The sequence below is a fragment of the Rutilus rutilus genome (assembly GCF_951802725.1).
Source record: "Rutilus rutilus genome assembly, chromosome: 4".
In the NCBI taxonomy this organism is placed as follows: Eukaryota; Metazoa; Chordata; class Actinopteri; order Cypriniformes; family Leuciscidae; genus Rutilus; species Rutilus rutilus.
Genome location: NC_140212.1, coordinates 14908159 through 14932721, shown reverse-complemented (window position 1 = coordinate 14932721; position 24563 = coordinate 14908159). Strand labels below are relative to the sequence as shown.

General features: G+C 37.9%; 1 protein-coding gene across 1 annotated transcript in view; it reads left to right on the top strand.

Annotated features, from left to right (window-relative positions):
• Positions 1 to 24563, top strand: part of snd1 (staphylococcal nuclease and tudor domain containing 1) — a 169569-nt gene that overhangs the window by 21974 nt on the left and 123032 nt on the right. The window contains exons 11-14 of the mRNA XM_084407141.1: positions 12744 to 12845; positions 20215 to 20321; positions 22423 to 22533; positions 23493 to 23565. Coding sequence (XP_084263267.1) covers positions 12744 to 12845; positions 20215 to 20321; positions 22423 to 22533; positions 23493 to 23565 — 393 coding nt within the window. The remainder of the gene's footprint in view (positions 1 to 12743; positions 12846 to 20214; positions 20322 to 22422; positions 22534 to 23492; positions 23566 to 24563) is intronic.

The window sequence follows — 24563 nt, the reverse complement described above, 5'->3', positions numbered from 1 at the left end:
GTCATCAAACGCTCAGAAATGTGCTTGTCTGTTTCTTATTCACTCACAAATAAGGCTGTTAATGAGAGTTGTGTAATGGGTGCTTTTCCTAGGCTAAGTGTGTGCGTATCAGCAAGCTATATTTTCAACTAAAAGTGGTTTAAATTGGAGTGTGAACATCTCGCTGCAATTAGCCACTCTCTTCCTGACCCCTGACCTCCTGTAATATAGCTTTGGTTTTGATTTAGCAAATTAAGACATGTAGTTTATTAGGGAGGACTTTCGCACTACCGTTGCATTAACATTTTTGTTTTGGGTTCTTGTGCTTTTGATAGATGTAGCAATATGTTCGAAATCTTTAATGAAGTTTGTGATTATTTTTAAAGGAGGCTTTCAGAGTCGCAATTTGTCATGCACATGTAAACAGAGTGCTGGAATGCGGAGCTGTGGGTCTGTATCTATGGATACGCGGCTGCGAGCTTTCGGATCACAGCGTGTTTCTATCCTGGCAGCTTAAAGATGGCTTTAATCAGATCAGAGATGATTACAAAACAATAAAGATTACGGATGTATTTAGATCTCATACGTGCTTCGGAGGCGTGAGACGAACCAGAGAGCTTTTAAAAATGGATTGATTTAGGTTTTGTAATATTTTGACAAGTACATTTTTCTCGAAAGAGAAACCTGGAAGCTTGATTTAGACAGAGACAGAAATTGATCTTTTGGATTTATAGTATCTTCTGTCAACCATTTTAATGAGGTGATGTTAGGGCCATTTCAGACTGTTGCTTTCAGTTTTCAGCATTTCTGCTTTTATAATCTCTTTAAATGTGTTTGGTAAGGTGAAAATCACTATTGTCGGACGTAAAAGGATAGTTCACCTAAAATTTTTAATTGTGATTTACTCACCCACATGATGTTCTAAACCTGTATGACTTTCTTCTGTGGAACATACACTGATATTTTGAGAAATGGTAACCAAACCACCTGCTTCAAAATATCTTGAAGTTGAAGGGGGTTTGAAGATTAATGTTAGTTTTAGGGGTTTGGTGTAAAATTTTGAACTATCCCTTTAAGGTTAGAGATGTTATCAAACCCCTGACTAACAACTGCATAACAATGACCTGGCAAGTATCCACAGCGCTCATGCATCATGGCGAGTTTGGCACGGACAAAGCACCACTTATTTTTCCCTCAGAAAATGTAAATCCGGTTTAATTCCTGTCTTTTCGGTCTGCGGAAGGTAGATCAGATGGTAGTGAGCTAGTGTATTAAGCAGCATGATGTAATTATCATAATACCATGGTGACCAACCGGCAGTGTTTGGTTGCATGCATGTCTGTCTGACACCTATGGCATCTGCCTCACTTCACAGATAGTCGTGACTAAGCAGCATTTTGTGTGTCTTAACGAAACTAGTTTCAGACCAGCTTCCACAATGCCATAACATCTATCGAATTATCTAAAACTAAATTAATGTAAGCTTTAGAGATGTTTAAGCACAAATGTAGTGACTATACTGCTTATTTCACGTTATAAATTATGTATTTTTTTTACTTTTAAATGGATATAAATTAGGGCTGCCCCCTAACAGTCGACCAGAAGAGGTTTAGTCTACCAAAATGTTAATAGAAGAGTGTATGTTCGTTCATTCATTCCCCCACCTACATTTCCTGCCGGTACTAAGACTCGAACCTGCAAGCTTCGAGTTACAAGTCCGACTCTCTCTATTAGGCCACAACTGCCCCAAATATTATCATTGACAATTATTTCATGATATGAGTAATTTTAAATTTCAGTGAAATTTCACAATTATTGATACTTCAGCAAAAACTAATACTAGGTTAAGTATTGTAAGTAAAAAGTCCTCAAAACAGTTAAAGAAGACAAGTAAACAGTCAGCAATAAAATAAGAACAAAGAAACTAATTGCAAATGAAAAATACAACAGAACAAAAATACTAATTAAATAAACTGCTTTAGGTTTTTCAGGAGGATGTACTAAGTGGTATTCAGATAAGTAGCCTACAACAGAAATTAAATAATCAAATGTAAAATAACACTGATGTATATATTAAATATAGACTCATCCTTATTTAAAACTACAAAAATGATTCATTCAAGAGTCTTTTCTTGTTTGATTAACATTAACTGCAGCAGTCATGTGGCTGCACAGATCCATTATATATCATTACACGCGCGTTTCAAACACGCTTTCTCACTGTGTTTGAGGATGCTTACCAAAACGGCTACAGGCTTACCAAAACAGGCTATTTGACAGTTTAGGCGCGAATCTGAAGCCCATAGTATACTTCGCTTGTGCGCGTTACGCCCCGCCTCGGAGCGTGCGCACAGGAGACAGCCTAGAACAGCGTCTCTTTTGCGGCTTAATACACTTTTAAATACACTGTTTGATATCAAGCGTTTAGCAACAGTGGATTGCATTGCACTCACTCACTTCGGCTGATTTGGATGTTAAGTTTGGCTTAAGGAGGAACGAAAGTGCACTGAATGCGGCAGCGGCACAATAAGCACTTGACCTCAATTATCTTGTTTTCATAATCGTTGGAAGCTGAAATCAAAATACGATGAATTGCACAGCCCTCATTTTTTCAACACATTGCTAATCCTTACTTTTACCAAGCTTTATGCATGCGCTCGGTAGCGGAATAGGCTATATTACGCCTATAGCTATATATATTAAATGCTCATTATGGTTTAGTATTCTCCTCTGTATATATTTAAGTAATTCAATTTAATATGAATCTGCGATTAGTTGACCAATGGCTTAAATGAACGACTACTAGTCGACTAGAAAAAAATCTTTATAGTCGGGGGCAGCCCTAATATAAATGCACTTCTCAATTAAGTGCAGTTTTTCCCATAGGCAGGTGAGGGTACATTTATCCTTTAAAGACCAACCAGATAAAGGCATCTTGGTAGAAAGGATTCAGATGTTGGCTTCTCCCTTTTATCCTGTCTGTGACGGTAGCGTTTTTCCTGCACAGCCATGTTGTAAAGGTATTGATGTGCTGGAGGTACTTCCTCTTTTGAAACCCGCACTCCTGTTCAGTCTATTGACTGTATCTTCTGTAGTGCATCTCTGCACCAGATGTTCTTGCGGTATGTTTTGAGAGAGAGAGAGAGAGAGAGAGAGAGAACTGTGTTCACACTGCTCTGATGGAGTCGTAGAGGACGAGCTGCACTTCCTCACCGAGTGCAGCAAGTATAAGAACATCAGAGACACTTCATTCACACAAATAGCACAGAATTTACCTCAATTCCAACAAGCGAGCCTCATAAACAAACCGTCTTATATTTTGGGAGAGAAAGAAGAATGTATTCACCTGGCAGCGCAGTATGTGTCTTCCTGCCATCATATGAGGGACAAGGGCTGAACCCTCTTTTCCCTTTAAACTTCTCTGTACTTATTTTTTTAATTTATATTTATTGTGATATATTTATGTATAATCTGGAACGTCCGCCCGCCCCCCCCCTTTATTTATCTATATGTTTGTAAATGTCTATTGCTTTGGTTATATTGTGCTATTTTACAGTCATGCAGATATAGATATAGATATAGATATAGATATAGATATAGATATATATATATATATAGAGAGAGAGAGATATGCAATGTTGTTCCTCTAAAGCATTAGAGTCATTGAGGTCATGCTGCCCTTGAATGTGAATGTGTTCATCAATTACGGTGCTGGCATGGTAAATCTGACCTTTGACCCTTTACTTCTATGGTCTAAATAAAAGTCAGTTGGGAGAAACTCAAACATGTTATGTGTACCAAACAATTAAACTTCATTAATAACATCTGTTCTGTATCCTTGGTTCTAAGGGACCTGATGGAAATCAGGTTATGATTGTTTTTGTTGCATTCTACAAAATGGTTAATGCAGTATTTTGAGCAATCATCCTAGAGAGATTCTAGAGTTAGAGGAATTGGTAATGCTCATGTTTTGATTTATTCACTTCATTTAACATGATGACCCTCTGCAAATGTCGATAGTAGTTCAAGATCTGTTCCTTTGCAGTCTAAGGGACAGGCACCTATATTTTTCCTTCCTAATCTAATGATACATTAACCTTGACATGATGTTACTTAACTAACGAGATCTCTGGTAATCTTTTCATCAATCTAATCAATTTTGGCTTGCAAGTCTCCAATAGTTTAGCACACGACAACTTTTAAATTGGTATCGTAATTAATTTAAACTGCGTATGTTTGAACAACAGCTGTACAATGGCTTCAGAACAGCTGCAGTCATTTTTTATCAGTTACTCTTTTAATTGCGTTTATCAAAATGGCTCTTGGTAATGGCTTTCTGTTTGTGCACATGCAAATTATCAGCACTCCGTGTGCTTCTCGCTCACATTCAGAGGCAAATTTTAGAGTTTGACAGTTCACAACATGATTGTATACAGTTAAGTGGTGATGTCACATTACATGCACCCTTAAGGGTGTGATCACATTTTCGCAGGCTAAAAAAAGTCCACTATCAATAGTGTAGCAACGTAGAAGCAACACTCACACAGAAGTCACTTTCAAACCAAGCAGCTTTTCAGTGAATTCGCATGACCAACTTGAACATTTAACGTTTAGCCTAGTAATATTAACTGCACCATGAAATGTGGGATATACATATTGAATTGTATTATATTATTAATGTAGACGATGTATTAAAGGACTAATGGAATATAATTACAGTATTTAATGTATTTAGGCTACTGTTTTTCATACAAATACCATAGAAACCATAAAGCTACATTTTGCCATGATAGTGAGGTTATCATGATCTAAATGCATGATACTGGATGACCAATGGTTAAGTTTAATCAAACTCAAACAGTCAGAATATAAAATTTTACCAAATAAAAATTAGCACATGCAGAAACTAAGAAATTAATTGTCCAATAAAGATATTTATTTTGTTAAGGAAAAATGACAAATGTTTGAATGTTCTACCTCAGATTTGTGAAATGTTCACCAGTTTGGTAAGTGTTTGTCATGATATGTTCTGACAATAAAGAGTAGTTTAAAACCACAATTAACGCTCTTGTTTCTACAACTTTCACTTAGGAGCAAAAATCTGCCTTTAAACTTGAGAGAAATAAAGATTTGACTTTTATTGTGATAATTATCGATATCGACTGATATAAAAATTTTTATCGTGATATTATTTTTTTTGCCCATATCGCCCAGCCCTATTGTGAAATCTCTACGCCATGTCGTAAACAAATGTTAAGAAGCAGAAAAATGCGAATTCATGCATCTCAAGGATGTAGAGGACAAATGCAAGGGTTTGCTAAAGTGACGCTGCCAACTGCAAACAAAAGTCCAGGTCTAAATTTTCAGTTCACAGTATTCCCGCTCGGTTTCAAAATTGCCCCGGCTCTTGCACACTCTCATCCTTCAAAGCCTACGTCAAAGCTTCCTCTAGTGTGTAGGCTCCTAACGGCCAATAGGAACATATTTCATGTGTACTGCACAATATACTCAGGGCCACCCAGCCAATGCTGCATAAATAGAAACCAAGTAACTGACAAAATGTCCGGTTGCTTGCCGCTTGCTTAGGACAAAAATTCTCATTAACATAAAGAGCTATTATTGCTCGTCCCTTTATCGCGTCACGTCTGGTGTCATGGTGTGACAGTTCTATCTTCTTTTTAGCCATCTGTTTCTCACGCTCTCTCTTGTCCTGATTTTTAAACACTCTCTCTTCCTCAGTTCAATGCAGGGCATAAAACTGTTGTCCCCGCGTCATGCCGTACAAACACTTCAACTCAAAGAGACAAATCTGACCCCAGGCCAGCCCGGGGATCTGTGTGTATTTGTCTGTACTGCGCTCTCTCTCTCTTTCTTGCTGTGAGGACATTGGGGGGATTTAGGGCCAGATGTGTTGACCAACACGAAGATGAACTCTGACAGCTGCTGCCCAGTGTTTCTCTCTCTCTTTCTCGCTCTTGTCACTTAATGTTGGGACCCCCCTTTTTTACTTCCTGTGGCTACGTAATTGGTATTATTATTATTGTTATTGACTGAATGATCCTATAGACCATTTAGGAGCAGACGTCACAGTTACGTGACTTGCAGCTAAGCACTTTTTGTGGTGGCAGAAAAACAGTGGTAACAAGTAGAGGAAAATGGAATGGAATCCATGGAATAAGAGGAAAAGATTCTTGGTGTGCCTTTAAATATCAGAATCGGAATGCAAAAAAGATAAATACTAGCATCGAAGATGCCATTTGAAGCTAAATGCAGATGATTATGGTTGTAAGCCACAGACTGGACTGATGAAACCTGCAATGATTAGTCTACTATTAAAGCATAAATTTGATGTCAACAATAGATCTACATAATATTCATGCAGTTCACAAGGGACATAATGTATTAGCCCTACTGTTACAGCATGAAATGATATTTAAACCTTTAACGTTTCACATAAGTTAAACAAATAATATTTTAATCCTGCAGGTCTGACTGTCTTTTTTCCTCAATTGCGAGTTTATATCTCAATTTCTAAGGGAAACAAATGTCAGAATTGCCGGATATGAACTGGCAATAAATTAAGTGTGAGAATTAAACTGCAAGTCAATGATAATATGCTGCTCTGACAAACCATTAGCATAACGCACACACAAGTTATTGACTGGCTCAACCAAGTATATAAAGTCCCTATTAAACATTTCATACATCTAAATGACTGTGATGCATGTGGAAACTCAGTTCATGTGTACTTGGTCACTTCATGCGTTTTGTCTGATTGGATAGCTATCCTATCCTGAAAAGACCATGAGTAAATGCCCTCTGAAAAGAGAGGGCACTTTTTCACATTCCAGATGAAACTGGACAAAATGCGTCTGGTTGTTAGTCACATTTGTACATTTTACTCCTTCCAAAATGGTAAAAAATAAATATGCAAGAGCGTGTTATAACGACTCCCGGTAGCCAGATACTACTGTAACACGCATCGCCACAGATATGGCCCGCCACAGAGGAGTAGCTGAGCATCTCTTCAGCAAGCTGAAGTATAATTTTAGAGAATTTGAGCACCCTTTTTCATAAAACTGCAGTTTAAATTGATCCTGTCTATCCACAAAAGAGGGAAAAAACACACCAAAAAGTTTCCTAAACGTGTTGCGCTATATTGTATTCTGAAGTTATACTACCTTAGCTTTGTGGAAATTTAAGTAATTTTCACTTGGGTTGGGTTGTGTGATTTTATGTAATGTCTATCGTTAGAAATTTGGCTATATCATTTATACAGTGGTATGCAAATATATCCATGTAGCACAGTACTAGTTCAAGTTATTGGCACTTCAGAGTGATAACAAAATGCTTGAATGAGAAAATAAAGTCTGGGACATTTTTAAATAATTTAATTTGTCTGTCATTAATGCTATTCAAACAGCAAAAGACGAAGAGAAAAGATGTCGCTGCATGTAGGAGGGGGGAAGTTATCTTGATTACATATTACAAAAGGAACATGAATTTCTAAGAAATAATATGCACAGATAAATAATTTAGCCTATAATAAACACTGCAATATTCCATAAAAATATAAGTATTGGTCATTTTGATTAAATGGTAAATTTCATTTTTCCTATTGTTTGTGATTTGGCTTCTTAGTTTTTCTTATTAAAAATAAGAATAATCTTGTCATATCGTTATCATGAAATAGTTTCTCATATCATGAAGTAAGACTTTGGTCATATCGCCCACTCCTTTTTTCACTAATGTTTGCATTAAAAAAATACGGCATTTGGTTACTTCACTGAACACATGGCGTTTCGACATTGTCGTCATCGCGACACGTTTGACTGGGTGAACTATCTCTTTGAGAGAAATGTGACTTCATGTGCCTTGCCTAATTTATTTTCCTCGTTCATTTCCCCCCTTCCTCTCTTGGCCAGATGGAGGCTTATTTTTTGCGCCATGGCGAGCTATTTCCAGCTGCGTGGTGGTGTCAGCCGTTTTAGGAGCACTCACAAGGATGTGGAGGGGGAGGAGTTATGTCAGAGCAGCTCAATGAGTCATCCTTACTCCCACTGTATGTGTGTGTTAGGGGACTGCAGGGAAAATGTTGACATCTGGGTTTAAAGCCGAAGCCGCCATACCCCGTCTTCTCTACAGAAATAGCAATATACAATGTATCGGTCATTGAATGACTCTTCCGTGTCATTTGCTGTCACAGTGTGTTTGTGCTCTGAGTGTGTGTTTGAATGCCACATTGTGTCTTTTCAGTGTGTGTGTGTGTATCTGCTGTGCTTGCATGTTGAAGGCATGTGTGTGTTTGTGTGTGTGTATGTGTGTCCTGTGGCCTCTGTCTGGGGTCACTGTATGGTTCCATGGCTCATCTTACACATGGTTGGTTAGGCTCTTTCTTGCAGACGAGTCTGCTTTGCCTCAGGATCGCTTGACTCTTGGAATTCTAGCGAACTTCCTTCCAGTCATTTGAGAGTAATGACCCATGGATGTTGTAAAACAAAATTATTATTTTTTGTAATGGAATGTTCTGGGTTCAATACAATTCACATGGGTGCCCAAGGTCAGACATGAAGTACCACGCACCTTAAAACATAATAAATAAATAAATAAATAAATAAATGAATAAATAAATACTATAACCTGTTCTTTTGAACTTTGTATTCATCAAAGATTCCTGAAAAAAATCAAATTAGAATGGTTTCTGATTTCTAACTTGAGTAATGACTGTTGAAAATGAATCTGTTATCACAGGAATAAATTACATTTTAAAATGTATTACATTTAGAAATCAGTTATTTTTATAAATTCTAATATTTCACAATATTACTGTCTTGACTGCATTTTTGATCAAATGAATGCTACCGTTCAAAAGTTTGGGGTTAGAATACATTTTTTATAGTTGCATGTTGAAATTTTAACAATATAATTGATAATGTATTTGTGTAAATATAAGATCTCAATTGTTTGTTCTCCCCTTTTTGTGTCTCTTTCCCTCTTTCTGTGTCCTCCCTTTCTTTTTTTTTATCATTCTGTTTCTCCATGCGTCACTGTTGTTCGTCACTGATGATTTATTTTAAGAGGGCAATGTAATTTCAGTCTTAAATGCTGATTATTTTTCTAAGGCATCTCTGATGCAGCTGCATGAGTTGAAATTGCTCATTGCGATTTCCGTGACTGATGCTGAGGGTCATAATACGCCAATTCTGACTGCCGTGCGTGACTTATGCACTTATGTGAGAGACTGAAAGGTTTTCATTTCAGTTATGCTATTGACATATCAGTCTGCAAGCAGACTAGTGAGAAAATTGAGTTTACCCGTTCAACTAATGACGTTGTATGTCCTCAACAACCTCTGAAGTCCCATTTAGCCAATTGTTAGCAACTGCCTTTAAAAGACAAATGAAAACTTTTAAAAATCACAAAAATGTATTTTATATTGTAATTGTATATTATATTTCAAGCATTTAACCAAAAACCCATTAAAAAAAAAACAAAAAAAACATTGACTAACTGGAAGTGCTTAAATGCTCACTCGTTTTTGGGTTCTGGCCTACAAAAATACATCAGCCCTGCACCACTGTATTTGTTGAGGGTGTGATTGGTTGTTCCCTGACGGTGGAGAGAGCTCTTCACTCACTCTCTCTCTGCTTCAGAGTCCTTGGGCCATTTATCACCTGAAGATAATGAGATTGGCTAATGAGAAAAAGAGAGAGAGAATCAGGAATGAAAATGTGAGTGGTGCGTATAGGTACGAGACAAAGAAACCTTTGTATGTGAGAGAGGTGTGTGATTTTAAACATCAGGAGCTAAGGTGTATTGCATGACAAGCCTCTCTTAGATCTACTGAAATGGTGCTAGGGTCAATAACAAGTATGATTAAAAAATATATTACGTTTTTTTTAAAATAATGAATAACCTGAAACGTTAATTCATAAATGCAAAATATTTGCATTATGGTACCATATGACGTTTTGCATCCTAAACGAAGTCTAAATCTGACACTTTAAGAGACTTTCTTATTTTGACAGTTAGGGCCTATATTTTAAAACCACTTCAATGCTTCAATTACACATGTTCAGGTCAAGATTTGTGTCAATGATTTTTGTTTTATTTAATTTTTAATTTTATGTTACTGGTTCTGGAGAGAAGATGGTTAGACTTAACTTTGTGCAGAGATGTAATATAGATATGCAACTATTTTTATAGATCAACAGCACCAGTCCACGTTTTGAAAAAAGACCCTCTGTAAGAAAATCATACTGATTTTAAACATTAGGGCAAGTAAATGAAAATTCCATTTCAGTTAACTAACATTGAGTAACATTGGTTTTTACGGTTTCACGTAAATGCTGTTGTTGTAATGCTAGCTATAATAACAGAACAGTTTTGAGTCTATTTACTCTTGTATACCGTGTGAAGCATTATTTTGCTTCGCTTCTGCTACGGTAAATAGACATCTACTCTTGCAATGCGTGTGGAACGGATACCAGCTAGTGAGAGCTGTGCAGGTAAACCTCACTCCCCTAATCTCTAGAGCCAAACAACACATTGAGGCTTCAATGAAGAGAGGGGTGTGTTGTTTGGGATGATTTCAAATATCAACAGTGTTAAACAGCGATTTTGGGAGATCGCACACTGCACCTTTAAGTGTAGTACTAGTTTGTCAGTTTTCCTTAATGTAGCAACGCATGATTGGTTTGCTTATTGTACCTGACTGATGGTTGCACAGGTCTTGTTCTGTCCTGTTAGCCTTTGCAGAATGAAACCGTTCTCACTGCATGCAGCCAAACCGTCATTTTTAGCAGCCAGTGACAGGAAAAAATCAGCATGTCAGCCAGGCGAAGAAATCCTCATTTCTCCTCGCACGGTTCAGTAACCAGCCTTCCGTGTCTTCACAGACCACACTTGAGTTGCTCAATACAATGACAAAGACTTTTTATCTTGACAATCGACACTGATTTTGCTATTCAGCACTGTTACAGCTGCCTCGTGGACATAATGAGATGAAAATATTGCATATGTTCATTGTTTAAGACTGAGTTTTTTTTATCAGTGACATATGGCACTTGCATGTTACAGCTCCAAGTACATTAACCCGTATTCAAAACAAATGCACAGATTGCTGTATTTGTGTATGTAACATGCTTGCTGACATTCATGATCAACTAGCAAAACCCCGAATGCTCGCTCTTACCAACACTTACACAAAAACACACGCGCACTAACACAAGACTGCATGGCCTCCCTCTGCTTTTCTTGCTCGGGGGGGAAAGGAATTGCCGTGGATATTTATAGGCGGGCTCAAAACGGGTTGTCCTCTCTTTCACCGTCAGGGGTTTCTGTCTGTATTATATTCCATCGGCACAGTTCTTTAGCCGTCCTGAAAGATGTCTCTGCACGTTAAGCACAGAAAGTGGGTGGTCGATACGGTTTTATTTTATACCAAATATCAGACCACATGGGTGCAGATGATGTGGTTTTAGGTGAGTTATTTGCTGCACAGATAAATGTTCGCTGGAATCAAGAGCGCGAGGATTTAAACATTTTGGAGATTTATGCTTTTTAAAGTCAATATGCTTTTATTCGCCGTAAGATTTGGTCCTTGAGGTTAACAGTCCGATCTCTCCCTTCTTTCCCACAAGCTACGCCTCATCCTGACTGTGTTAGTAGTCTCTCTCTTGCTTATGTTTTTCCTTCAAGCAAGTTTTTGCCCGGAATGAGCCAATTCCAAAAAATTCTGTAGCTGTAGAGCAAAATAGGCATATGATTCTTAAAGGGATAGTTCAGTGAAAAATAAAATTAGCTTACTCTTGTCGTTCTGTCTCACTAAGTTTCTTGAAACATTAAAGGACATATTTTGATAAATCTACTGGTTTCTTTTTTCCATACAGTTACAATGAATGGGAAGCAGAACTGAAAGCAGAGCTTTATTCCCTAATAACTTTTCTCTAAAACAGGCTGTTAACAACAGTTGATCATTGAATCAGTCATTTTAACTTGAACCGATTCAGTCCAAAACATGAGCAAATCAAATGGTTTTATTAACTGGATCTACTGATTCATTGAAAAGAGAGTGGTTTGCTCAGTGTTCTTTTCTATAACAAAACAAACAACTTATTTTTTCTACTTTAGGTAGAGTGGGTCTGAACTAAATCAGTCCAAATCATGAGCGAAGCAGACTGGTTTTGTTAACTGGACCTACTGATTCATTAACAAAAGATGCAGCCGTGTTCCTTTCCACAACACCAAAATGACCTTTTTCCTATTTTACGCAGAGTGGCTCTGCATGTTGTGTGTTAATTCATACTTTCCTGGCCTCAGCTGCGAAACCGGATCGAATATTGAGCATACTGAGTTTTTTCCCTGGGAAAATAACAGCCTTTTTTTCCGCTTTCTTATGAAAAATGTAAATGAGGTTCTATTTCTAGTATATCAATGTGTGTGGCAGTGAGCATCTCGTATAGCTTGTGGAGTCACATGCCTGGCACACCAAGAGATCGAGACAATGAGACGTGTCATCTACCAATCCTGACACATTAGCATGGCTGTGTGGGAAAAGGAAGGATATTGGGTATTAAGAAAATGGTAAAATTGGAAAGAGATGGACAAGGGGATGAAGACAGGAAGCTCATTTTTGGAAGGGAGTCATATGAGACTCTCAGCAAGTGATTAAATGTTGTGCCTGTTTGGGATGAAGGCTATTTTTCATTTGTGATATTGACTTTCTGTCTTTCTCTTTTTGCCTATTCTATCTGACTCTACAGGAGAAGAACAAGGACAAAGACAAGCGTTTCCGTCCACTCTACGACATTCCTTACATGTTTGAGGCACGGGAATTCTTGAGAAAGAAGCTCATTGGCAAGAAGGTGAGACTGTGACATTCTGCCTTATGGTTGTTTCTGTATTAAAGTTTTCTTCCATGTGTTTTTCTGTCCATTGCATATGGAAGCGGAGTTGTTTTCTTTCTGAGTTTCTGTATTCTGTTTGGAGTTACTAAGCACATTCACCAAACAGACCTTGAACATATCGACTTTATTCATAGAACCACAAATTATTTATATTTCAGGAAAACAAAGAATGGCAAAGCACAGGACATTGACGTGAACTGTTAATGTATTTACACACAAATATGTGCACACCAGGGCTGTTGCAGTCATACAGCATATTTGCAATACGTATTCTCCACAATATTCTATCAGTATTTGTATTTATTAGATATTCATCATGTCCCAAAAGATAAATAAAAATGTACCCATTATAAATTAATTGGATAATAAAAAGTCTCTGTATGACAGATGTTTGATGGGGATGGGTTGAAAAATTCAGCTAGAAAAGGAAAGTTGTTTCTAAGGTGGAGCAAGTTATTACACTTTAATTCAATGCGTTTAAATTTTTTCCGTTTAACGTGTTAAAAATATATATTCTTCAATGGACAAAAACACAATTATGTAAAATAATCGACTATCCTCGTAAGCAGAGTCGTAAATGACTTAGTGTTAAATGAAGGTAAAGAGTAGAAAATAGGATGTCAGATCAGTGTTATGTATGTCAGGTCTTAAAGTGACAGCAGCCTTATAAACCTGTTTCTGTCAGTCTCAATGTTAATCAAAGAACAAGACTAAGAGAAAAATCACACTGCTCTTGACTGAATAACTTTTGTAGCTTTAGTGTACTTTAATAAGGATAACTTTAATGATGGGTATGATTATTCGCGATAAATTATAGAAAAATGTGCAATTATCAATTGACATTTTATCACTGGAATCTTCACTGTAATCACTGGATTACCATGCATTAATGAATCACTCACAGAAAGCAGGAATCTGTATTAAAGGGATAGTTCGCCCAAAAATGAAAGTTCTGTCACCCTCACCCTCATGCCGTTCCACACCCGTAAGACTTTCGTTCATCTTCGGAACAGAAATGAAGATCTTTTTGATGAAATCTGAGAGCTTTCTGTCCCTCCATTGACAGCTAAGCAACTACCACTTTGATGCTTCAAAAAGTTCATAAAGAGATCGTAAAAAGAATCCATATGAATTAAGCGGCTTAGTCCAACATTTTCTGAAGAGACTCGATCGCTTTGTATGATGAACAGATTGAATTTAGGCTTCAGTTGTGATAAACGGAAGCATGTTCGCTTGACGTGTATGAGGTTAATTCTCATGTGTTACGTTGAGCTTCCGAAAGAACCAGTGAAGTTAATTTTATAAAAAAAAAAAAAATCTTTATTTGTGTTCCGAAGATGAACGACATGAGGGTATGTAATTAATGTGATCATTTTCATTTTTGGGTGAACTATCACTTTAAGTACATGGGGTGATTTAAAAAAAATATTTTAAAGTAAACATGAAGTGATTCCATCTGTCACTCATAGCAAACAGAAATACTTTGTATCAATAGTTGCAGTTTTAATTGGGACAGCAGGGTATACACTGCTGTGGGATGTTCTGAAAATTCTGTCATATTGGGACTCATTAAAGTATGATAGACAGATTGTGTAGCTGCACATTATTGTCTATTCATGATTTTTCTCACCCAGACAATTCCGTGTTTATGTGCATAATAACGAAAAGCCCAGCCTGCCAAGCCCACTTGATTTAACACCAAAGAAATATGAATGCACATTTCCTCACACGCAGACATTTTTTCATAAATGATCACCAGAAGCGTGGATTACTAATGCAGCTTTATATTGTCCTTGTATGATCGTAAGGCTCCTAGAAACCAATATTTTATTGCCTCTTCTTTTTACAGAAGTCTGGTTCAGTGACCTGGAATCATTCAAATATTCTGACACTAGAGAGGGAAAATGGAAAGCAGCGAGTTTTGTCTCAGATCAGAGTTTTGCATTTCCCGTGTATGCACTCAGCGGTAACCGATAGTTGGATTTATACAACACACTGTGTGATAAGATATGCCTGTTTGCATATTTATGCAAACAGTGTGGGGATGTTTGAATTCATTCAGAAGTTATCCAGCTCAAGAAGATAGGAGTGTGGTAATCATTCAATTTTGGCTTAAGTGTCACAGAAGTGCTTTGACTTAAATTAGTAGTGTATGGAATTAATCATCTTCAATCTTTAGAGTCAAAAGTAGCATCAAAATATTCCTGCTTTTTAAAAATATTTTTTTTATTAGATTGAGGTTGTAACCTGATATTCAGTATTGGGATGGAACAATTGCAAAAGTTAAAGCAGAGGTCATTGAAACGCATGTTGATCGACCACTATTGTGAATATCAGGTTGATGGTGGTTACAGCAATGAATTTTTAAATAAAATGCAATCAGACTCTTGTCAGCTTTCTTTAGTTGTTGCTAGGACACAATGTGGTGCGAGGATGAGGCCTTGTACTGAGACATGCCATGTTTTAGCATCTCCCCTGCTGCCCTGGCAACCGCCGTGGAAAATTATGTTCCAACTGTTATAAAGTTAAATTAAATCTGTGCAATTATAGAAGTTCGTAACTATGAAATCGGGTAATTGTTAAAGACTGATTGTTTTGTTGCTGGAAAAATAGAAATCTAATGGCTCATATCTGCCAGATCAAGGCAGAAGGACAATTTTATGGCCAGAATCTTTTGATTTTGGATTTTTTCTGGCATTTAAGATGCCATTTGTTCTCTACATGCTGCATCCCAGCTAGTCAGGAGGGGTAAGTAGTACCTGACTTTTGTTCCAGAGTATTAGCATGAGAGCTTGAGCTGACTCAATATTGGATTTGTCGACGTTGCATCAATTTTCTGTCACTTTAACAGCCCTCGAAGAGGTCGAAGGTCAACTTTTTTAAATCTCAGCCAGTATGTGATCAATATCAGTTCGACGGCACAATGAACAAGAGAAGATGAAAGGAAAGGCGGGAGAGAATCTCCATCCAAGCCCCTGTGAGTCACAGCTCTGCAACGGAAGAACTTGGAGCGAGGCGTCTATTTCAGATCGCGTTTCCTTCCTTTGAAAGGAGGGAGAGAATGAGTGGCATTCACCAGCAGTGGGTAATGGAAGAAAATCTGTGCAGAAGTGCATTTTCTCCTCTCGGTATTGAAACAGAACTTCCCTGTGACATAATCCAAAGCTAGATTTGGCTAACTTTCTAAGTAGCGCCTCTGTAGAGGGTCTCTGCCTCAGCGAAAAAGTCAAATGAAAATGTTGCATTAATCCACTTATCAGGAAAGAGCACGTTTGGATAATCCTGCCCGCTCAAAGTGCCTCCTGTTATGTGGGTGTGAGTGTTTGTGTGTGTGTGTGTGTGTATAAGAGGTGTGAACAAGAGGCAGTGACTGACTGGAATGTCAGTGTTAAGAGTTTGATGTCTGTGTTTATGCAGGTATGTTTCATAAGTTCTGCTTTGTTTTATTAGTTTGTTCATTTGTATGGAAGAGGACGTGCTGAGTTTTCTCATGTTTCCCTGATGCACATTGATGCAGCCACGGCAGAGCTGTGCAGACTTCATTCATCTTTTTTCTCCACTTTGGCTTCTGCTTTAGAGGGAATTACAGTGGCATGTGAGACTAGCAGCTCACTTTTAATCCATGAAATATGTATTACAGAGTTTCCTGACTACACCTACCCTCACCGCATTAGACTCCACTCACAGGGACTTAAGCTTGCCGAGAGCAGGTTTGACTGCACATCGCATAAGATACATTCACACTAGAGCTTTTGGTGTGGAACCGTGTCCGTTTGTGATCCAAGTCTGGTCGGTATAAAAGCTTTTTTGGCATTCCTAACAAGTGTCAAGCATACTAGAGAACCTTTTTTTATTCCCGCTGTAACTATTAAAAATAAATAAAAATGATTGTAGCTTTTTGACACACTAATAAATGATCATTATACCACAACAATGAAATGTAAAATGTCGATTTTTTTATTAATAATAGCAATGATTAATTTAATCATGATTAATCTGATTAAATTATTAATTTAATAAGAATTAAATAATGTGAATAAGAATGTAATACTATTTTTGTAGTAATACAATTAGTAATATAATAAACATCAATACATTTATTTACTAATAATACTAATACAAATAATGATAATGTATTTTAATAATTTAACAAAATTATGAATTCATAAACAATTGTACAATGATATAAATTAATACACTTAATGCTATATATTTTTTAATGCTAACAATAGTAATGATAGTGCTAATAAGAATAATAGAAAATTTTTGTATTAACAATTTTATCATCCTCAACAACAATAATAATTATAATAATTATAATAATCGTTGTGTATTAAGAGCTGACTCAGTCATTCAATCTGGATGACATTGGTTGCAGAATGTCTGTCTTTTATTTGTGTGTGTGTGTGTGTGTAGAGTGCGGTCTGTTGTAATTTTGCGGCTTTTGCATGCTCCTTGTCATACAGAATGTCATACCTGCTTTTCTCCAGATAAACTGCGTTCAGAGAGCAGTTCACATGCTTTGCGTTTCTTGCAATACATCTGTGGCAGACAAACATGCATGCTTTCCTATGTGCTATAAGGTTTTTTTTTTATTTCATCTGTCTCTCAGAATCATACTGATAAATCATACTGACAAAAACATAAATGGTGAAGCTGGCATCTCCTCTTCCTGAGTCATAATCCAATTACTCATGGTGGTATTCGCGCTGATGATTCAAACATACCACCGTTTGTACCCTAAAGTACAATGTGTAAAAAATCCAGTAGGGGAGGGGGTGAATCCATTTCTGGTTTGGACAAAGCAGTCAAACCATGTGTGAAAGCATCTATACATTGCTGTGCATGGACCAGCTCAATCTTTTTGCATTTCCCTGGACATTTCAGTGGATCTGTCTCTGTTTTGCGGGATGCTTCGCCATTAGCACCATTTCTGTCTTCGTCATCCTCTTCCTCCTGGTTCTGTCTGGGGATTTTTCAAACCCTCCATTGCTGTTGTCCTTTGGTCAGATCTTTCTATTCAGGCAAATTTCTAAAAGCCCATTTAATCTGTCATCTACTTCCCAAATGGGCCACTTCTTCTTTCTTTTCTCATTCATTTTGTTTCTTCATAAGCACTTTTGTTCCTCTGAACGAGCGGGAATCGTTTGCGCTTTGTGTTTCTTAAGAAGGGCATGTTGTCGTTCAACCATGCTCATTACTCCTGCCCAATGGTGCAGAGCTGTCTCTGCCTTTCAGAGAGGGAACTGGAGAAGAGTAGAAGTAGGGGATGAAAATGCAATTATTTTGTGCTTTATTTGTTGATGAAGCACTAAACTCCTGGGGTAAGAAAATGAGTGTCCACAGGTTTCCCCCACCTAATGAACTTCCATTATGTCCATTAGACTGAGTTACATTGTCATTTTGAGGCAAATGAATTGAATGGGGATAAATGGATTGAATTCCAACTTTAGGAATTAGTTCAGAGCATATAACTTTCTCACCCTTTGCCTTATTGTGCCATGTCACAATTCAGTTTTTTCGTAAATCTACGTTCACATTATATTATGTAGAACAGAACTGCAGTGCATTTGTCTTAATGTGAGCACCATCGTTTACCATTATAGGTGGCTAAGAAGTCAGAACAGTTAATTAACGTAGTAATTTTGGTTTTGCTACCTAAAATTTGAAGAATAGCACTTTTAGTGATATTTTAAATGTTTAAGTGTCTTTTTCAGTTTAAGTTGAATAAATATTCAGTATACTACTGGAATAAAGAAAAAAATATATTTTATGTATCTATTTGTTTGCAAAATTATTTAGCCTATAAATCTAGTTATCCAACTTGTTAAACTAGATTTTTCATTTGAGAATGATTTGGCTGATATTTAAAGTAATTATAACAAGAACTAATAAGTCATTATTGAGTTATTTCAAATAGTATGTTATACAGAGTTGCTTCACCTGCCACATCAAAAGAGACTGGTCTCGTTATTTTTGAACAAAGCGTTTAGATGTACCCTCAGGCCATGGTTATTCGAAAGTTTGGTTTAAATGCATTAAAAAGTTGCACAAATACGGTCTGCAGACTTCAAAATCACCAAGTTTAAGTGACATTGAGTGCACTTTGTTGTACACCCTAGGTCGTAAAACTTTCCGCACAAACTACAACCTCTCAAAATTCTCCGTCAACAACCTGGGAAGGATTCAGAAAGAAATCATCTCCAAATTTACTAGTGTAGAGCTTAGTTTTAGACTAAAATGTATTGTTGTTCCTGTACATATGGTTCACACTCTTCAGCCTCTGGACGGGATCCTTTAGATTGGAGGGAGATGCTTTGACACATTAGTGGTGCCTCATTTCTGTAAGGTAGTTTTACACATGCACTAAAGAATTGTGGTCAGGATGCAATCAATCCATACACTCCAATAGGACAATGGTTGAGCAGTCGGTCACGTGAAGTCTTCGTCCTTGGGTTGTTATTGGTGCCATCCCGATTAATGACTGATCTTCCCCCCTGCATGTCAAGACAGATGGGAGATCCGGCTTACTATTTCAGATTAGCTTCCAACCCTCTGTTTGCTCTGAACTGATTGAACGGAATTGGCTGGATCACAGTCTCCTATCTCTGAATATCTCAACGCGGCTTCTTTATTTGCTCAGAGCTAACAAGAATACACTGCATGCGATGGCCCCTCCGGGATGATCCAATGACCTCAGAGAGAGTTTGACACAAATGGAGTCGATTTCTTAACCTGAAGCAGTTTGGTGTGAAATAATCAGGTTTAGTTATCCTCTTCCCTTCCACTTTCCTCTATTGCCATCGAGCGAAATAGTTACCGGTCCCCGCCTCTTTTCACTTGTGATAAACAGTTTCCATGTTTGGTCTTGCTTCCTCTGGGGAGATCTATGGTCTAGCCTGACATGATTCACACTGACTCAGGGTGACCTTGAAAAGTAGCCCACAGTCATGCTTGTACACACACGCACACACCAAACCCCTCGCTAGATGCCCTAACACAATTTGTCCACCCTGAAAGGCCTGTAATCCATTTTTTTCCCTTTACAGCCAGCTTTTCGCTTGATTTGCAATCCTGTACAAAGATATCAAATTCAGAGTTTGATGTGTTGCTCTTTCTTGGCGTAATTCTGTCATGTTTAATGCGACATCATAAAACAGGGTTACAGTGCAGTTCTCCGTGTCCTCACATGTAGCTTCAGTGGTCAATTTATCTCAATAGCCAAGCCCCTGACAGCCTTATAAAAGTGTGTGTATGTAGGCAGTGTTTCTTGGCCCTTCATCGACTCCGTTGGTGATTTTAACCATTTTGTTTTGCATCTTTGCAGGTTAACGTCACAGTCGATTACATAAGAGCAGCCACCAGTGCCACGGAAACGGGTGGCGTTCCGGCTTTCCCAGAGCGTACCTGTGCAACAGTCACCATTGGAGGAATGTGAGTACAGTAGCCAGTTACTAAATCTGTACAAAGTTCTGCTTTTTAACCTATTTTTGAAAACCACCTACTCCCACTAAGGTTTTCTGTACCTTACAGACATTGATAAAGCAGCCTAAATTGGTCCATACTATTCACCAAAACAGTTTTTTTACAGGTAAAACCAGTAATATTGTGAACTTTTCTATTTTAATATTTTTTTTTTATGTGTAGTTTTCATTTCCCCAAGTCTTCAGTGTCACATGATCATTCAGAAATCATTCTAAAATGCTGATTTGGTGCTCAAGAAACATTTCTTATCAATGTTGACAACAGTTGTGCTGCTGATTTTGTGGAAAGTTCATAAAATCCTACTGACCCCAAACTTTTGAAAGCTATTTTAACTCATGTGCTACATTTCAGGTAAAATGATGGTGATTGTGTAAGAATAGACCAAAAATTCACTGAATACCTTCCCCTCCAATGAGTTGGAAACTGCTGCGTCTGGATCTAGTCATTGTGTTGAACTTGAACCACATCAGTCTGATCTGTTCGTTAATCATCCAGACTGATTAAATAATGACTTTAAATGTCAGTCTATTCCTCACACAGTTGCTATCACTCTTCAAATGTGGGTTGTCTTATTCAACAACCAACAGCAAAAGAAACATGTTACTAAAAAGAAAAGGAATCAAATGAAATGTTTCTAAACACTCTCTAACAATCACCTTCAAAATCATGGCCGACAAAGGCTTTACTACCTTTTTTGACTCCTCTATGAATTCAAATGATTCTTGTTCACTCATGTGTTGTGGATGTGTGAGCACACTGTCCCTTGTTAGGGTAAGCGAGGCCAGGCACATAAGTCTGGGGTGGCACTGCGCCTCAGGCTGTGATTACCCAACCGTGCCCCAGTGCTTGGCATTAGAGCATTGTGGGTAACAGGTGGTCACATCGCCTGAGGGCTCAGCTGCTTTGCCGCATCTTGACTCTTCGCTGATTCGGAATCAGCTCTTTCCAGGTTTTCCCATAATGCCATAAATATTTTAGGAGCCTGAACTGATCATAGATCTGTAAAAATTCATGGCAGCACAGACAAGTCTGTTGGCCTGATGCAATATTAGATTACTTTTTAGTAACCATTTGATTTTTTGGGAGCTTGGTGAAATAAGACTAACGTTGAAAGTAAGTTTATCATGTCTTGAAATTTTAGTGTTTTGTTTTGTCAGTTTATGTTTTTGTGGTTTAACTACTTGGCCTAAACAGCCTTCGCTAGTTCTTTTTCACTTTGTATTTTTTGGCTCTGATCTGTGGTATGTTTGTGCAATCAAAGTGAGGACCCCATTGAGTACTAGCTGAAACCATGCACCACTACAACTTCAGAAAAGGCACAAAAAAACACATTGTTTTTTTGTTTTATTCACGTGTTTGCTCTTTTGATTTTATTACCAAAACTTGACACAGAATGGCTGTTGCATGTTTGTTGTGCTCTGCAATAAGGGAATGTGAGCCCCTATTGCCAAATGCAATATCTGTGTTGAAAAATGGCAATGAGAAATGCATTTGCCACTTTGCTTGCAGGGCACCAGTCTCATTTGTTGTCATCAATTATGGTCCAGTTCTGCAAATTAGGCCTTACTCAATCTTACTCAACGCTCTCCTTCAAACAATGTGCAAATTACAATCTATATAATATAGACTAACCCCCCTCCCAAATTATATTTGTAATATGAAGTGAGTGATTCAAAAAGAAAAGAAAAAAAATGCACAAGCTCAATTTTCAACTGTGGGAGAACAGTCAAAAATACAGTAAAACATTATTATCATGAAAAGTTACAATTTAAAATGTATTTAAAATAAAACTTTTATTTCAAAATATATGTAATTTATTCCTGTGACGGCAAAGGCTGGACTTTCAGCCACCATTGCTCCAGTCTTCAGTGTCGCATGATGCTAATATGCTGATGTGATGCTAGAAGGTTCAAAAGAACAGCATTTGTTTGACATTGAAATACTTTGTGACACAATGCCTTTATTGTCATTTGCTTAATTTCATGTGCCCTTTCTGAATTAAATGATTAATTTCATACCAACATCTGATTTTGTTTTGCTCTCTCTATAGAAACATTGCTGAGGCTCTGGTCAGTAAAGGTCTCGCCACAGTGATCAGATACCGCCAGGACGACGATCAAAGATCTTCCCATTACGACGAGCTCCTGGCGGCAGAGGCAAGGTAAGCCAGAACACTAAAATAAAAGCACCGGTGAGCGAACGCGGGCCATATTCCTGCACATTGCGAAGGAGAAGCCATCTGTGAAATGGAGCCATTTTGTTCTTTGCAGTTATTCATGGCTTGTCTGGTTAGCTCTCATTTCATGGGGGCAATATCAGTCTCAGAGCTCATAGCTTAACCACCAGCACTAAAGCATGGCTCTTTTATTCTTTGTCTATTACTACAATTATATAGATTTGTGGTGCAGAGGTTTCAAGGGTGGTTCATTGAACAGAAAGAGATTCGGATCTTGCGGTCTGCGATAGACGGGGTGACTCTCGAGAGAAAGAGACTCGCTTTTTCTTATCTGCTGCTCTTTCTTTTCCATTTCTATTCTTCACTTTTGGTGTTGCTCTCAAACGCACATGCTCTCATACACATATCCTCTATTTCCTTGTCCTTCGCTCTCTCTGGGTAATGCTTCCCCGTGGAGCCAGCGGAGATTGGCGGTTTGCGGGCCTCAAATTTATTTTTAGCAGTGATTGCTGGTCGTTACCCTACATCCTCTGAGAAATCAACCCCACGACGAGCTCTCTCTCTCTCTCTCTTCTTTTCCTCACCGAATGTGATTGGACACCAGGGAGGCTACAGCCACAGATGCATCTGCCTTAAAGAGGCCTAAGACACGTCCCTCATTCCTCCTGAATCTACTGTAATCTGCAGGCGTCACCACTCAGCAACCACTATTACACTGATCGAGCACTCAGACACACACAAAAGACACCATATCCATTCCCATGTGTAATGCAGGAGAACTGCTGGCCTATAAATGTAATTTGTTGGCTCTTTTGTGGCATGAGGTATGGATGAATGGGTGGGCATGTTTAAGGGTTGGTTTCTCAGGCTGGGGCAAAAATGGTTTTATTTTCTGGGGACCCGTTCTGAACATTTCGACTAACACAATTCTTGAATCATTGCAGGGCGATCAAGAACGGCAAAGGACTTCACAGCAAGAAAGAAGTGCCTATTCACAGGGTGGCAGACATTTCAGGGGTAAGTTTGTGCGTTCCGGGACCCCTAGCATTTGTATTTGCTTCGATTTGATTGATTTGTTTGGATGCATTTCAGTTACTACGTCCATTTTGTTTACACAAGAAAAATATTCTGTAAGTTAATATATGGCATTGTTTTAGACCTATTCAAATCGGTAACTCATCTTTTTGAACTGTTCATTAAGAGAACCAGTCAGTGAACTCATAACTGAAGTAAAATTTGATTTCCGCAGAACAGATTTCCCCATCTACAGGATGGACAGCACTATTCAAATAAATTGAAAATGACATTTTTGGATATCAATATTTTTACCCAGCTTTAGCCATTCATACACTGGCATAACATTCACTACATCAAATCCCCTGTCGTTTGCTTTTATTAAATAGTTTGGTTAGTGTAGTTTATTTTCCGCTTAAATATTTTTGCTTGTTTGATTTTTCACCTTTCACCATATTTATTTGATATTTGTTGACTCAATATGATTTGTCTTCAGTGTAAATGTTTTGTCTTTTGAAAGTGTGAAAACACTTTTTTTTCTGTTTAAATCCATCCCACAGACAAAATCAAACCCAAACTTCTGTGTGAAAAACAAATTCAGTCTGGGCCCGAGCATGACCCATGGCCGTGTTCTGAATGTTGAACGGCTTTACTGATGTCTTCTATATTCCAGAATCCTCTCCCGAATCTTTGATGTTAGAGCTTCGCCCTATGACAGCTGATTTATTGCTGCATTACGGCCCTGCCCATTAAATTAATGAACAGCCCTCTAAAAATAGTCTTTCCACCCATAAAGTCATCATGCTCGTAGCTCTGAAGTTGTTTTTAGGCGAATCCTGTTTGGTTGCCTCACCAAATGAAGATTAAATTTTACTTAGCTTGTAAATGTCGTTTGCTGGGTGACGGGCTTGTTTACTTAGTGTGTGAAGCAACTTGGGTTTAACAGCCGCTGACTTCCTGTTCACCTCTCCTCAACTATCTCCTTCCTCTCTCCCTCTCTC